Source organism: Emys orbicularis, chromosome 9, assembly GCF_028017835.1.
Source record: "Emys orbicularis isolate rEmyOrb1 chromosome 9, rEmyOrb1.hap1, whole genome shotgun sequence".
Taxonomy (NCBI): Eukaryota; Metazoa; Chordata; order Testudines; family Emydidae; genus Emys; species Emys orbicularis.
In genome coordinates this window covers 95,978,882-95,994,207 of record NC_088691.1, presented here as the reverse complement: position 1 = coordinate 95,994,207, position 15,326 = coordinate 95,978,882, and the positions used below count along the sequence as shown (strand labels likewise).

The 15,326-nt window shown below is 49.9% G+C and overlaps 1 protein-coding gene across 1 annotated transcript; it reads left to right on the top strand.

Moving 5' to 3' along the window:
- The first annotated feature begins 831 nt into the window (after positions 1–831).
- Positions 832–11,450, top strand: ZMAT3 (zinc finger matrin-type 3). Its single transcript, XM_065411271.1, has 5 exons — positions 832–1,095; positions 3,487–3,606; positions 5,474–5,640; positions 5,766–5,866; positions 11,239–11,450. The coding sequence occupies exons 1-5, from the start codon at positions 832–834 to the stop codon at positions 11,448–11,450; spliced, it is 864 nt and encodes a 287-aa protein (XP_065267343.1).
- Positions 11,451–15,326: the final 3,876 nt, after the last annotated feature.

The window sequence follows — 15,326 nt, the reverse complement described above, 5'->3', positions numbered from 1 at the left end:
AACCAATAGACAACAGTGTCTCCCTCAGTGCTTTTATTTACTGGAGAAAAGTTAATTTTGACCTTTTTTCCCTGAAGTTGATATTTATGAAGGCTTTGTATGGGGTTTACGATTCACAACATACACAACTTCTTCCAAATGATTGACAAGGCACCAAGCAACAACACATATTGCAGTATTAGTTTATTTCTTAGATTGTGAACTCGTTGGCATAGAGCCCACCCCTTCTTGGATTTGGGAAAGGGCCTACGGCCCCAATACTCCACGTGTTTACCCTTGGGAGCACTGCTTCAATGGACCTCTGCATGAGCTCAGCAGTGAGTCACTGCACCAACAAATGTAGGCTCAGGGCCTCCTAGGGTAACACAAACATGGCAGAATGATATTTTCTTGCATCTGAAAGCTTATGTCTGGTGAGTTCTCATTTTGTTTGTTGTCCAGATATTATAAATTCTTAGTAGTCCACTTAAATTTCCAGGAGGGTGCCATAGCCTTTATTAATAGCTAAACTCAGATTTTAATCCATGTGGTTTTGCCTAAAAAAATATCTGGGGCTGGATTAACAGGCTGACTGCAGCAGCTTTGCCCTGCTCCAGGGAAGCAGAAGCTATAAACTCATCTTAACTGGCTCGTTAAACTGGGTTTATGGCTGCTTTGCATTGTTGGAGGGACACAGAGCCGCTGGAGTGAAACTGGCAAAGTTGGCCCCAATCTTGGACATTCACATTGTGAAAAGGATGCCGTTTATTTGAGCCTGTGTCTTTTTCTGGTTCAGAGCTGAAGAAGAGTCTTCCTCCTTCAATAGTAACATGCCAGCAGTCCTCCCAGCCAATGATTCTTTTGCAGCAGGCAGGACTTCCTCCTCATCCTCGTCCTGAGAAGCCTTCATCTCCTCCTATGTCAGTGGCCACAAGGCCAAGAGCCAACTCACCACTGTCCCCACAGAAACCGTTTGGACTGGGGCCTTCCTTGCAGCACTCACAAGAAGAGGAGCTTGCAAAGGATCCTGTGCTGGAGGAACTATGTAAGCCCCTGTGTTGTAAACTTTGCAATGTCACTCTGAATTCAGCACAGCAAGCCCAGGCGCATTACCAGGTAAGGAGAAGCAAAAGAAGAAAGATGTTCAGATTAGTTGTTCCTGTGAGGTGCCTACCACTCTTTCAATATGAGATGTAGGGCAAGCCTTATGAATTGTGGGGCCCCAACCTGCCATAAGTGAGGGAGTCATGTGCCAGGAGCTTCCTCCCCTTCTGGTCCCACTGCCAGAGGCAGGTGGGGTATGAGGGCAGATGAAGCCCCCCTTTTTGCTCCCACGCCTGAAGGAGGGTTACTGAGGCTACACAGGGTTTAAGAGTGGGGCCCTAATGAGTTGTGATTTAGGCTGGAGCTCATCACAATTTTTTCATCAAAACTTTTCTTCCGTCATGAAAAATGTTGCCCTTTTGACCAAAATAATGGAAAATGTATTTAAGTCAAAGTTTTTCATTCCTCCCCCGCCACAGGAGAATGAGAAAGCAAAACCCTGTGCACTTTGGTCCTTAGTTGAACTGGGGAATCTGGTCCTAGATTCCCCCTTTAAAATAAAGGGGGAGAGGCAGCGGGAATTTAACCAGATTCCCCAGTTCAACTAAGGCCAACAGAAAGTTCTGATTTTCCTTCCAGTTCTAATTTAAAAATATATTTTAAAAATGTTGATTACCTATCTTTTCTCCCAGCTTTGCTGCTTTTATCAGTGGATGCCAGTTTAGCAGGTTTATGTCCCCTGGGTGACGGATTGAGCAGGCTCTGTTGAGACTGAGGAGTATGCTCTTTGTAACTCAGACAGCAGGTGCTATAACAGAGGTGGGCAAACTATGGCCCGCGAGCCACATCCAGCCCGCGGGACCGTCCTGCCCAGCCCCTGAGCTCCTGGCGCGGCTGCCTGTCCTGGTGCTTTGGGCGGTGTGGCTGTAGCACTGCCAGCCACCGGTGCTCCAGGCAGCACAGTAAGGGGGCAGGAAGCAGGGGGGGTTGGATAGAGGGCAGGGGAGTTTGGGGTGGTGGTTAGGGGGCAGGGGTGTGGATGGGGTCAGGGCGGTGAGAGGGTGGGGAACAGGGGGGTTTATGGGGGCAGGGATCCCAGGGGGGCAGTCAGGAAGGAGGGGGGGTCAGAGGGCGGGAGGTCTGGGGGCGGTCAGGGGACAGGGAATGGGGGGGGGTTGGATGGGGCAGGAGTCCCGGGGGGGCCGTCAGGGGCAGAGAAGCATGGGGGGTCAGATAGGGGACGGGGGCTGAGCCACACCTGGCCGTTTGGGGAGGCACATCCTCCCCTAGCTAGCCCTCCATACAATTTCGGAAACCCGATGTGGCCCTCCGGCCAAAAAGTTTGCCCGCCCCTGTGCTATAAAAATGAAGTCACTACCTTTGCTCTTAGACCAAACACCATTTATATGGTTCACTTGAACTGGTCTTGTCTCTGAGTGGGGCTTCATTACACAAACGGGGGTGTAGTATATGACAGACACCATTGGATTAGCCAGTTTCTCTACCCCAATGTACATTTCTTTTGATATGGTTCATGATATGGATCCTCAGAGATCATCTCTCACTTTGTGCTTCTACCTGGTGAGAACACCATCTTATTGGACCCTCAACTTCTGACAACTTCTAGATATGATCATCTGGGGTGGGTGGCCTAAGAGTCTTCAATTCACTCCCCCTTCCCAAGTCCAACCGAGTGCCAGTTTGCTGACCTTCTGGCTATGTTGCAATAGTTTTCACTTTGGATTTTCCGGAGGAGTGTACTGAACAGGGAGGGTTTTAGTGAGATGGGGAGACCTGAGTGTCTTTCTAGATTATTGTGATGGATTTTCAAAGAAGCTTCTAATTTTTCCAGGCAGAATTTTGTAGGTTCATCCCTTAGGTTTGCTGGCTGGCCTGGAAAGCATGTCCCATGCTATCTCCCTGGAGCCTCTTTTCCCAGGTCTGCTTCAGGAGTCTCCTCCCCAGCCTCCTTCTCCCTTCAGGGATAGTCCCAAGGTGCAGGCCCCTCTGTGTTTTGTTTCCCAGAGAGGAAACACCCAACTACCTCTCTCCTAGGTCTCCTCTCCCTATTGCCTTGCAGCCTTTCTTTATAGAAGCCACCAGGTTGGTTCTTCACAGCTGGGTCTAATCCTCAATTACCTGTCTTCACTTCAGGTGTTACAGAATGGGCTAATTGGGCTCCCCTTCACCCTTTCACTGTTAGTGGGGGGGGTACATACCCCATCCCAAGACCCAGCCCTGCCAGGTACTGAGCATCTCATGAGGAATGTCAAGCACTCTAATCTCCCATTGCAATCAATGGAAGTTGAGATTACTCAGCCCCTCTCAGGATCAGAGCCTGTATCTGAGCTGTTGTTGTCATGACTACGTTTACATTTCAGCCTCTTAGCTGAGTCCTCTGGCTGCTAGATACAGGTGGGACTCTACCACCTGGACAGTGATTAATTCAAGTTCTGTTTCCAGGGTAAAAACCATAGTAAGAAGCTTCGGAATTACTATGCTGCAAATAGTTGCCCAGCTCCCGCCAGAATGAGCAATTCAGTGGAGCCTGCCATGCCTCAGATTGTCTCCCATCCGGCTCAGGTAAGGCCTGGGGAGGTGACCGAGGCTGCGCTGCTTACATGTCAGTACCCCCTATGACAAGGGTAACTAGGTCTCATGCTTTGGGGTGGGATTGCTTCAGGGGTCAGAGGAATTTTCCTCACTATGTCCAGCATGGTGCAATTGGCCCGGTGTGTGCCTTTACATTCTTCTGAAGCATCAGGTATTGACCACTCCTGGATACAGGGGACTTGACTCACTGAGTCACTGATCTAATCCTGTGTGGCAAATCCTATGATACCTGTATGAATCAGATGCTCTGCTGATTATGGCTGTTTAAAGCCATGGAAATCACTCGTTGTCATGTCCTTCCTCTGTGTGTGTGTGTGTGGGGGGGGTATATTCTCCCCTTGCCTAGCCATCTCCTGTGCATCGAAGTGAGACTGCACCTGGGTGCCTATGTAGAAAAGGTGTTTAGAGTCTAGCACCAACAGCACTGGGCCATCATTTCCCTCCCTAAATAGCTACTCTTGTGGCACTCATTCTCCAATCGCTGCATGAGTGAATGGCCCCCTCTGTGATCCAGATTAATGCTGTACCATGAACTGCCCAATGGCAGGCACATGTAGAGCAGAAGGCATGCCCCATTAGCTCAAGGGGTAAATCAAATGTTCTCCACACCCGAGACTTGCATGTCATTGCGTGTTGGTCAGCAGGGATCAAAGCTGGGGCCTTCAGCACCAAAAGCACGGGCCTCTACCACTTGTACTAAAGGAGACCGAACCCCTTAGCTGTGAGTAAATAGCAGGTTGTTATATGGTTGCTGGGGCCAGCCACTAGGGGGGAGACCTGTTGACATACAAAAAGAACCTAATCCAAAGCTTACGGAAGTGAATGGGAGTCTTTCCACTAGTTTCAGTGGGCATTAGAGCAGGCCCTCCCCAAGCCATTGTATGTTACAAGTGCACTATGCTGCTTCCCAACAGCTGGGGTGGCTGCTCTGCCTTGTTTGAGGAACTAATTCTCAGAAAAAAAGAAAGCCAAGTTTGAGCCAGCTACATAGAAGATGTTCATATTGTACCATGCACGCCAGAATTCTAGGGGTAATTTGGGGAGGAGCATATGAAGTGTCAAAACGGGGGCCAAAGAAACTGCACCTTAGAAAGTGTAGCACTAGCAAGGCCAATGAGTAAATCATTGTTAGTCACACTATTTGGGAAATACTGGTTCCTTGGTGATGTACAAAACACCAAAAAGACTCAGTCACTGCCCCAATCAGCTTATATTCTAAGTAGACAGACAAGATCATGCCCCATAATGCACTGGGAGATCCTGAGGACTGGGCTTACTCGGGACAGGATCATTCCTCTAAACTCTGCATATGGAACTCCCGCGGTCCATAGGCAAGGTGTGGGGAGGGGTCAATTGTTTCTCTGCAACCCGTGGAAGGTTCTTTGCTGGGTTGGAGATCCAGTTTGGGGGCGGGTAGTCTGGACACAGACCTTCCTCAGTGCTGTGGAATCTCCTTTCAGAGGGCTCCCAGGGGCAGTGGTAGGCAGAGGAGTCAAGCCTGCGAGGAAGCTGGAAGGGGGAGCAGGAGGCGCCAGATCCAGTGCAGAGATATAGGGCCTCTGCACAGATAGTTTTGATCTCCATCGGATCCTCAGAGATCTGTGTGGATCTTAGGGGATGTGCAAGTTCAGGGGGCCAAACTCCCAGCTGGAGCCATGGAGAGGCAAACCCTTCTCCCACAAGGGAAAGAATTTGGGGAACACTGTGCAGAGAACCCAGAGTTCTAATCCCCACTCTTACCACCAGCTTGCTGAGAGGGGTCAACTTCATTGAACCTGGCTCAGTTATTTCAAAGAATGAACTCTCCTATGATCCTTTCCCTCCTTTTTGCTGATAGATGGGCGCCTCTAAACCAGGAGGTCGAGTGATCTTGGCCACAGAGAATGATTACTGCAAGCTTTGTGATGCCTCATTTAGTTCCCCGGCTGTGGCCCAGGCTCACTACCAAGGAAAGAATCACGCCAAGAGGCTACGCCTGGCAGAAGCACAGAACAACTCATTCTCGTAGGTATTGTTCAACCTTTACATTAAGGCTGTCCTGAACGTGTGCAGCCATGCCTCCAGCGGTCTCTATTAATGTATCTCAGAGAGCTTTAAAACAGAGCTGTATGTATTTATTTAACCTTCAGGGATACATCAGAACTGGGCAAACGGAGGGCACGGAAAGAAGGGAACGACTATAAGATGATGCAGAATAGAAGAAATGTGTATGCGGTTCAGAACAGTACAGGTACTTGAGTGCTTGTGTCACCACTTACATGCTCCGTGGGTCGCACAGTGACAATTGCTTAATGGGTTCTGCTTGACACAGAAGGGTGCATTAGGGAGCTCTTGTTCTGTGGGCTGGTCTGCACTGATTCTGACTCCAGCATGAGGGACTGTAATAGGGTGGCCATCTCCAGGGTGGCATGGGGTAGCTCTGCAGCAGCCCTGCCTCATTTTGCCCCCTTCTCACAGCTCTTCAAAACTCCACAGCCTCCTTTGGCTGCTGCAGTGCCTTGCTGCTATGCCTTGGCCCTCCAGCTAAGCCCTTAACAAAAGTACAACTATCCAGGGAATCAGAGTTCCTCATCCAAGTTAAAGCCAAACAAAACAGAGCCTTTGCCCCAGTCTCAAACTAGGCCCAACCCCTTCTTCCTAAGGGGCCTTTCTTCTGTCCTCTATTCTTCTGCTCACCCTCTGGGCTCAGCTTTCAGCCCTTCCCAGGTTCCTTTCCATCACTCCCCTGGGTTCCTTTGGGTTGCTCCCTGGTCTTTCCCAAGCAGGCACTCCTTGGCCTTCCTACCTGGAGTCATCCACAGGTCCCTGCCAGCCTTGTGCTCTCCTCTGGCTCCTCACAGCCTTTCTGCAGCATCAAGCGCCACCACTTCCCCTTTCTTCCCAAACCTAGGGTTAGATAAGGCAGAGGCCTGATTGGATCACATGAACTTCATTTTCCCCACCTGGGGAGGCAAAGCTAATTGTGTCACTGGAGGGGCTGGGCCCATTTCCCCTTAAAGTGGCTAGCCGCACTGTGTCAGGAACCACATGCCAATGGAGGATTGATGCTTCACCCAACCCTGATCGTCTGACCCCTTCTGACCCCCCAACACAACACCTCTTACCTTGGAATGCCCTCTGTGCTGGGATTGTGGTGGAGGCTGCTAGATCAGGAGCTGTCTCCACTGGGGTTCTCAGTTAGCCACTTACAGCCAGCATCTGGCTCCTTCGCACCACCTGAGTGACACTAAGGGGCCTGGTTGGACTGAGGAATCTGGTCCGGAGTCTATAAAGCTCTTTGAAGGTTTAAGGGGCAAGTAGGAGTATTAGCAGGCCATAGAACCCATCCTGATCATCTCACTCAACCAAACCTGCCATTGACCTCAACAAGTGGGGGCTGGATTGACAGCTGAGGGCTGGATTGTCCCACAACGGTCTGCATGCAGAGGGGACCTTCTACACATGGACCTGTCCCTGCCCATGCAGAGAGGGTGTTATCACCTCCTGTGCAGCACCTTCCCTAGCATGCCTGGGATTCTCTTGCATGGTTTCTCCTCCTGAAAATGTCTCCACAGGAGCTTGGGAGCAGGTTTGGGAGTATGAGGGGGCAGAGCAGGTCTGGCACTATCCCCTCCTAACCAAATATTGCAGCAGGGGCTAACATTGTTGAAGGAGCTTTAACTCCTTCTGGGTCCTCTTCTTCGTTGCTGCTTGTGTGGAGGCCATGCTTCTTGGGGAAGGGGAGCAGAGGAGGCAGCAGCTGCCCTTACAGCTGGATATCAGACTCCCCTCCCCATGGATCCCCAAACTCCACAGCATTGGTAAGGGGCCAAGGCCCCCAAGACAGTCTGGCTGAGAGGACTTTTCCAGGAAAACTATGAGGGGAACCTCCTTGAGTCTTCCTCCCCAGCCTCCTTCCATGCATCTTTATTCTTCACTGGCGGGCAGGCATCCTCTGGGGAAACACTCCAGCAGGTCCATGGAAGGGGTGTCAGGTGCTGGGTTCTAGGCAGTCAGCCCTGGTGGTTGGTGCAATGGTGGAGAGCAAGTACCAAGGGTCAAAGCGAGCTGTAGAGTTGTGACCTGGCTGCGGGCAGCGCTGAAACCGGGGTCTGAGGAGAGGCTGACCTGGGCCCTGCCCAGGGATTGGCTGCTGCAGCATGCCTGAGGGTTGAGTCATTGCAGGCTCTGTTGGAGAGGCGAGTCTTAGCACCTATTGAACAGCTGTGCCCACCCACATCTAAAGGACCCTCCCCCAGCCTAAAGGGAGCAGCCACTGAGCCCAGGGCTCAAGTAAATTCAGGGGACAATGAATGAAAAGCAGGGATGGGAGTGAGGGGTAAAAGCAGGGAGCCAGAGAGGGACACTGAGCAGAGAACCCCAGACAGCGCTCACTGTTCCTCCAAGGCATCCAGGGAGCCAGTGGATGCGGCCCAGATACGTGACCGGAGGGAGGAGCGAAAATAGGCCCCACAGTCACAGAGCACCTCCCATCCGGCATCCTTCTCCTGCCATGATGGATGGCCACCTTGGCCAGCGCCACTAGGCTGACGAGGAGGTCTCGCGACTTCGTGGGGCCACAGATGGGGTGAGTGTAGATCAGGAGGTGTGGGAAAAAGTGCAGCCAGACCCAAAGGAGAAGGTTTTGGAGGAGCCGGAAAAGGGGCTGCAACCTGGTGCATTCGATTTAAATGTGTGCCAGGGTCTATCTCACACTGCAAAAAGGGCATGTGTCAGGGAGGGGAGTGGGTGAACCATGCCAGGAGTTGCCAGCTAATATCCCTGGTAGGTCAGGGTCCAGGGTAGAATATAGACTGGCCGACCGGGGCTCCTCATCCTCCACGTGTGGTAGAAGATCTTGCCACTTGGCGTCAGGGTGAGACAAGAGGGTGAGGAAGTGAAGGCTATGGAGTATGAGAACGTACAGCTGCTTCCTAGGCTTGATTCAGAAACAAAGCGAGTGTAGGTCATGCAGCTGGCTTGGGTGGTGCGGGGGGCAGGGGCCTGATGGCGAGGTCTGGAGGACCAGAGGTGAGGGGCGGGCAGGGAGCACCCTCCAGCAGGGCCTGCTCGAGAAAGGCCCGAGAGACAGGCGATAAGGCTGCCCTCATCTCCCGGAGTACACCCCGGGGGATACGAGGGATGGAGAACCCCATGCACCAACCAAGCGCCAGGGGATCCACCACGTCCTCCCGATCATAATCCAGGAGGTCTTCACTGAGCTGGGGGTTGGGGTCAGTCATGGCAGCTGAGTGAGCAGCCCTACCCTGGCTGTGTGTGCACCTCACAGGGGGCATTTGAAGACAGTCAGTGGGTCTATGATTATGCAGTCCCATTGGCCAAAGCCTCTGTCTAGGAGCGATACAGCAAGCTGCGATACCACACCCGTATTGCTGCAGCCTCAGAGGCTGTGCAGGATCTGCACGGGTGCTCCATGCCCAAGCTGGGAGCATTCCATTCCCCACTTCTTTGTCCCCACACAGTCTGTTTACCCAAGCTTTGTGCAGGTGCTGAGAGAGCCCCTCAGTCAAGGAAGCTTTGCAAAGAAAGAAGCTATTTGTGGTGCCAAGGCTTTGTCTGGCTCTCGCTGATCCTCTCAGCAGTTAAAGTTACTTCAGTTTGTCAGCCTCTTTGTTTGGTTGGTTTCTCATTTCGTAACTTAATTTCCCATCTGCCTTTCTCTATTGCTGCTCTAAGTGGTGGCTATTTCCTGGTGTTTTCTTGGCAAGGGGCCTGAGCTTTTGACTCCGACTGTACCATGTCAACCCATGTTCGCATTCTTGCTGTCCAGAATGATAAAGCAGGTTTGCCACCCTCCAAGGCCATCTGTTCCCTGAATCAGTTTCTCTGGTGTTTCAGACTCTGACTCTGCCACCCTTTGAACAAACCCAATATGGGAAAGACAGATTCTGTTCTCTTATTTTGGCAGTGGGGAGGGAGAGAAAAGCACTTTGATTTACTGTAAAATCCTTTCAAAAGAACTTTGATCTAGGAATAAGCAGAGAAAAGCGCATGGGGGAAATTCACCCCTGAGTGACAGTCACTTTACTCTTGTGCCCAGCCCTGTGTCCAGTCAATTCCTCCAGTTCAGAGTAGCCTCTGGCCAGGGCAGGGCTAGGTCTGCCAGTGATGCGTTGCCTCTGCAGAAGCTGGGAGCATTCTAGGGCAGGACAGAGTGACGTGGAGGAGTGGTGGGTTGGAACATGGCGGGGAGGGGTGGTGGTGTTGAAGGTTGACAGACTGGAGGAGGGAAGGGGTGGATCGGGAGCAGGAGGAGGTGTGGCTAGGGTGGAGCTCAGCGCTGATGACTCCCACTGGTTATGTCTGCACTGCAGCTAGGAGCAAGCCTCCCAGCCTGGATAGACAGACTCATTTACTGCAATTTTATATCTGTGTAACTCCACAGAGCACACCAGAGGTAGGGTGACCAGATGTCCCGATTTTATAGGGACAGTCCCGATTTTGGGGTCTTTTTCTTATATAGGCTCCTATTACCCCCACCCCATCCCGATTTTTCACACTTGCTGTCTGGTCACCCTAACCAGAGGTGTTCCTGATTTGCAGCTTCCCGTCCAAGTGCTTAATTCTATACCATTTAATTTGAAGTATATTTAATAGTGTCTGGATCAGCGGTTTTATTTTTTTTCTTTGCAAGTCTTGTAATGAGTGCTCGTTAGCGCAGACAGCCCTCTGATGAGTGTTAGTTTAATTTTGTGTTTTCAGCATGGTGTTAGTTAATATAACGGTTCTTCTAAAATTACATTAAATATGATCTTATCGTAATTATTTTTAATTAAGCAAGCAGTAAACTTACTCTGATGAGAAAGCTGATTCTAATTCTGAAATAGGGGGAGCAGTGATACAGGGTCAGATTTTCAAAAACTCCTAAGTGACTTAGGCTCCAAACTCCCCTTTTCAAAAGTGACTTAAGCACTTAGGAGCCTAAAGCCTGGTGTACAATACACGGTTAGGCAGCTTACATCGACCTAACTCTGTAGGGGTCTACAGTAAAATGTAGCTCCCGCCGATGTAACTCGTCCACTGCACCGACTTAATAACTCCTTCTCCACAAGAGGCGTACCACTTATGTTGATGTAGTTAGGGCAACAGAGTGTCAGCGTAGATGCTGCATTGCTTACATGGACTGTTGCTGCCTTTCAATGCCCCGCATTGGCAGTTAAATCAGTGCCCCGCATTGGCAGTTAAATCAGTGCAAGCACTTCTGGTGAGGACGCGCATCGCCGACACAAGGAGCATAGTGTGGACATGCAAAAGCGATTCAATTACTGCGGTGCCTGTACATCGACGTAACTTAGGGCAAGTCTGCACTACAAAATTAATTTGACCTAAGTTCCATTGACTTCAGTGAGAGTTAAGCATCAAAGCCGGTTAGGTGCCTTTGAAAATTCTACTAGGATCCTGTCTGTATCTGTAGGTGCCTAAAAACCTTTGTAAATCTAGGCCTAAGTGCTTAAGTCACTTTTGAAAGTAGGATTTAGGTTCCCAAGTCACTTAGGTGCTTTTGACCATTTTACTCATAGACCTTAGCGATTGTGAAGTGAGGCTCGAAACACAGGGCTCCTCTTGCTTACAGATAAATGGACGCCTTTGTTTTCTCTGCAGGTCCCTACTTCAATCCACGCTCCCGCCAGCGAATTCCTCGTGATCTCGCCATGTGTGTCACCCCAAGTGGCCAGTACTACTGTTCCATGTGCAATGCCGGGGCTAGCGAAGAGATGGAGTTCCGACAACATTTAGAAAGCAAACAGCACAAAAGCAAGGTGTCTGAACAGCGGTATAGGAATGAGATGGAGAATCTTGGCTATGTACAATGACACGCTATCCCTTGGTAGTAGTTTGCAGATAGAGCAGCTTGTCTCACCTGCTGTTTGCCACATGCCCTGCTTTGTGCTCCATTTGATAGGAGTATGCTCTCTAGCTATACATGTAACACCTGCAAACTTAATGGTATGGTTAGGGTTTTTTTATATCGCTGTTGGCAGGAATATGCTCTGCAGGATGTGAAGTGGTTTTAATGTTTGTTTGCTTGTTATCTAAAGCTCTTCATTGCATTTTGGGGGAGCCCTGTCCTCCCCCATGCCCTATTGCATGAATGTGCAAGGCCCAAGAAGCACTGGGACCACCATGGTTCTGCCACGCAGGCAGGGTATGTGGAGACACAACACCCCTTTTGGTGTGTCCTGGAGCTGTGCTCCACAGCATCACTCCGCAGCAGGGGGACTTTATGGGCAGGCTAGAGAAGAGGAGGGAACAGAGCCAGCGGACGTGTGAATGGCATTGCTGGCCACACATCCCTGCTAGCAGAAGTGTAAGAGGCTATAGCCTCAAATACAACTTACAGCAGGTGCCTCCTGCATTCCTGTCGGTACGGCACAGAGGCTGTGCACATACCCTAAGGAGGATCTTATCTCCCTCACCCTCATGTAGGCCACCCCCCAATGTTTGGACTTCAAGTGGCTGGTGAGGATTTCAACCTAACATCTGCAATAGGAGAGTAGCTGATCTGCCACATCAGCAGATATTCTCTTCTGTCAAGGAGGATAGATTCTGGTCTGCTCTTGGCAATGGATTTTTACCACACTGGAGCCACTAGGCATCTTTATGCAGCGTGGGTGAAATTCACCTATGGGAGCGGGGCCTGTGCAGGGCCCAGAGAGCAACAGAAGCTAATATAATCTGATGGAGGCTCTGTACTGAGCCTTGGCCCTCTACAGGACAGCATGGATGGTGCAATGAGGATGGGCTGGGGAGGAATTGTGGGTCCAAACACCCTATCAAATTGGTGCTGAGGGGGGTCAAATGCTGTTCTCCAGCCTGTAGTAACTGTAGAGGGGGTGGGTCTGTGATGTAGTAAAATTCCCTGGAAATTGGGGATTATTGGATTTCAACTGCCTCAACCTCCACTCCATTCAGCTGCACTAAGCCTGACAGGCATTATATGTGCAAAGTGAAATTCACCCTTGGAGGAGAGCTGCCCGTGTTGGGCATATTTCCTTTCTTCCCTTTACTCTAAGTCTCAGACTGGGCTTTCCTTTATCTTGCTTCTCTCTGAACATCAGCGTTTTACAGTCTTTTGTTTTAGGGAAGGGATAACGAGCGTGAGTGTAATCTCCAGGTTGGGCTGTCATGTTCTCCCATGTATTATCTCCACGCTAGGCTGCTGTGCTGTCCCTCATGCAATCTCCGGGCTGGGCTGCTGTGTTCTCCCCTGTGTGATATTCGGGCTGAGCTGCCAGGCTGGTCCCCTGGTGATCTCTGAGCGGGGCTGCTGCGCTCTCCTCTGATCATTCACGCAGTTGTGGTGAATTTAATGATCCTGATCTTTTTTTTTTTTTAAGTAGGATCAGAGCCAGGCAGGTGCTGTGGATATCTCCCTTCCAGGCCTGCTTTACTGTTCCGGTTTTATGCTGGTGTAGCTCCTTTGTTTCTCAGGTGGGAGGGTACTAGAAGTGAAAAGGTGCTTTGTAACTTGTCCCCTCCTCCTGGAGACAGCGAGTCAACGTCTGCCTCAGTGTAATCCCATTGACTTCAGTGGGGCCACACCGGGGATGAATTTGGCCCAGTGCGTATCATGTTGCAGACAGCCTTGTTTTTCGCCATCCTTCACCGGTCCCTGCTCCCTAGTTTCCTGCATTCCACCAGCCTTTTTCAGCTTTAAACAACAGTTTCTGTTCATCTTCTCAGTCCACCACAGAAAGGCTTGTATCACTTGCGTGCTCAAAAGTAAAAGCTGTTCTTCAGACTTTGAGTAATCTGTATCATCGGCCACCTCCAGCGAGCACTGCCCAACTGCCCTGTCTTTTATATAGCACTCCTATACTCCATGAGGTTAAACTGTGATAGCGGTCACAGCAATCATCACATGCTCCCTGCTGATCCATGTTTATATGCATGGTAACAGACTCCAGTGTCTATAGCGCCTACTGCTGGTCCTCTGCGCAAAGCCTGAGTAAATAGGCTTTGCACAGAGGAGCTCCATTACGTGGGAGAACAGAATCCCGGGTTGCAGAGCACAAGCACAAGCACCTTCCCCTGTGCTCTCCCTGGCTGGCCCCCTGGCCACGCCCACTGGCCTGCCCCATTCCCAACCTTCCTGTGCTGCCGTAGAGAGTGCAGTCCTCGGGTATGACCTGCTCCCCATTCCACACAGTGGAACTGTGGCCTTTCCTCTATTTTCCTGGCTGTACGCCCCCGTGTAAGGACGGAGGATGGTGGACGATAGTTGCCCTGTCGTGTCTCCCCACAACGATATCTGCATCATGTTTAAATGTCCATTTGCCATAAACCACGGCATGGTGTTTCCATTGTTTCATGCAACACTGAATAAAATGAGAGCTGGGGAAAGCCCTGTTATACGTAGTATCTAGCTCGGTGTCTAGCCAAGGAGGAATTTCCCCTCACAAAACCGTGTCTAGTTGAAATGCCCCAGCAATGGGGCTCCCACGGTTTTCCTTGGGAGGCTGCCCAACAGGCAGGTAGACCTTCCCCGCCATCCAGTCTCAGTCTGAACATCAGGGATGAGGGTTGTCACCACTAGAATTCCATCTCTCCTCTGCCCTTGCTGTTCCCTTGTGTGAAGCAGGGAGTGGGACTCCGCAGCACCTGTTGACAAGTCTCCCAGGCAGGAGAAAAGGCATCATTGGCTAGAAGGATGTGGGACATGCGGGGACTTGCTCTGTCCAGAAGATCTGATGTGAGCACAAGGGAACCAAAGACTGCCCCTCCCGTCACAGCACCCACAGTGGTTTCTCCTTGACCTAGAAAATGGCTAATCATGAAGGTGTGAAAAAAAACCAACTTAGATTTCATTAGTGTTCCTGCGATAGCAGGGGACTGGACTCAATGACCCAGGAGGGCCCTTCCAGTCTTTTGCCCCTATTTTTTAAGGGTTAAAGCCAACCCAAAGGCCCTTCAGCAAGAGGAGAAGGTCAGAACTTGACTATATGCATATTAAAGTAATTCTGTATATGAGGATTCAGAATGCTTGGGGAAAACATATCCTGCTATATCTACATTCAGAAACGGGGTGGGGTGGGGTGGGGGCACGGCAGGGGGCAGGAGAGGCACCATACCCATTAAGAATACAGGTGTGGCACCTTTTTAGAGACCCCCCGCCCTTGAATAGTTTATTTCTTGACTGGAAAAATAAAATGGACTTTTGTGAAGCTATCACATTGGCCAGTAGATTAATGACCTTTGCTGCTAAAAAAAAATCATTGCATTCATATTTATTTTATTATGCTGACCACAGACAGTCTTGTGAATATTTATGACTTTATCCTATGGGTTGTTTTTGTTTAAATAGAAAAACCTTCAGCGCACTTTGATTTCGAATCAGACTAGATATTTATTATTTGTGAAAATGTGGCTCTTCCCCCTCTCCCCACGTATATGTATTTTTTTCTTCACATAAAATAAAAAATGTTCCTTTATGTTTTCATGGCAAACAAATTCAGGGTTTGCCTCCAGATTTTTTCTTAAGTCACAATTGCAACCTTTGTCTAAATGGTGGACTCTTTAAATTGAGCACATCTTAATGTTAACTTTAAATATATATGCATTTCATTCCAGCTGTAGCTTTTATTTTAAGGCAATGAGACCAATACATGGGATCCATATAATTTATATGGAGTACGAAAGAGGTACTGTTTTGTTTTATTAAGCATTAGATGTCATTACGCATTAACAAA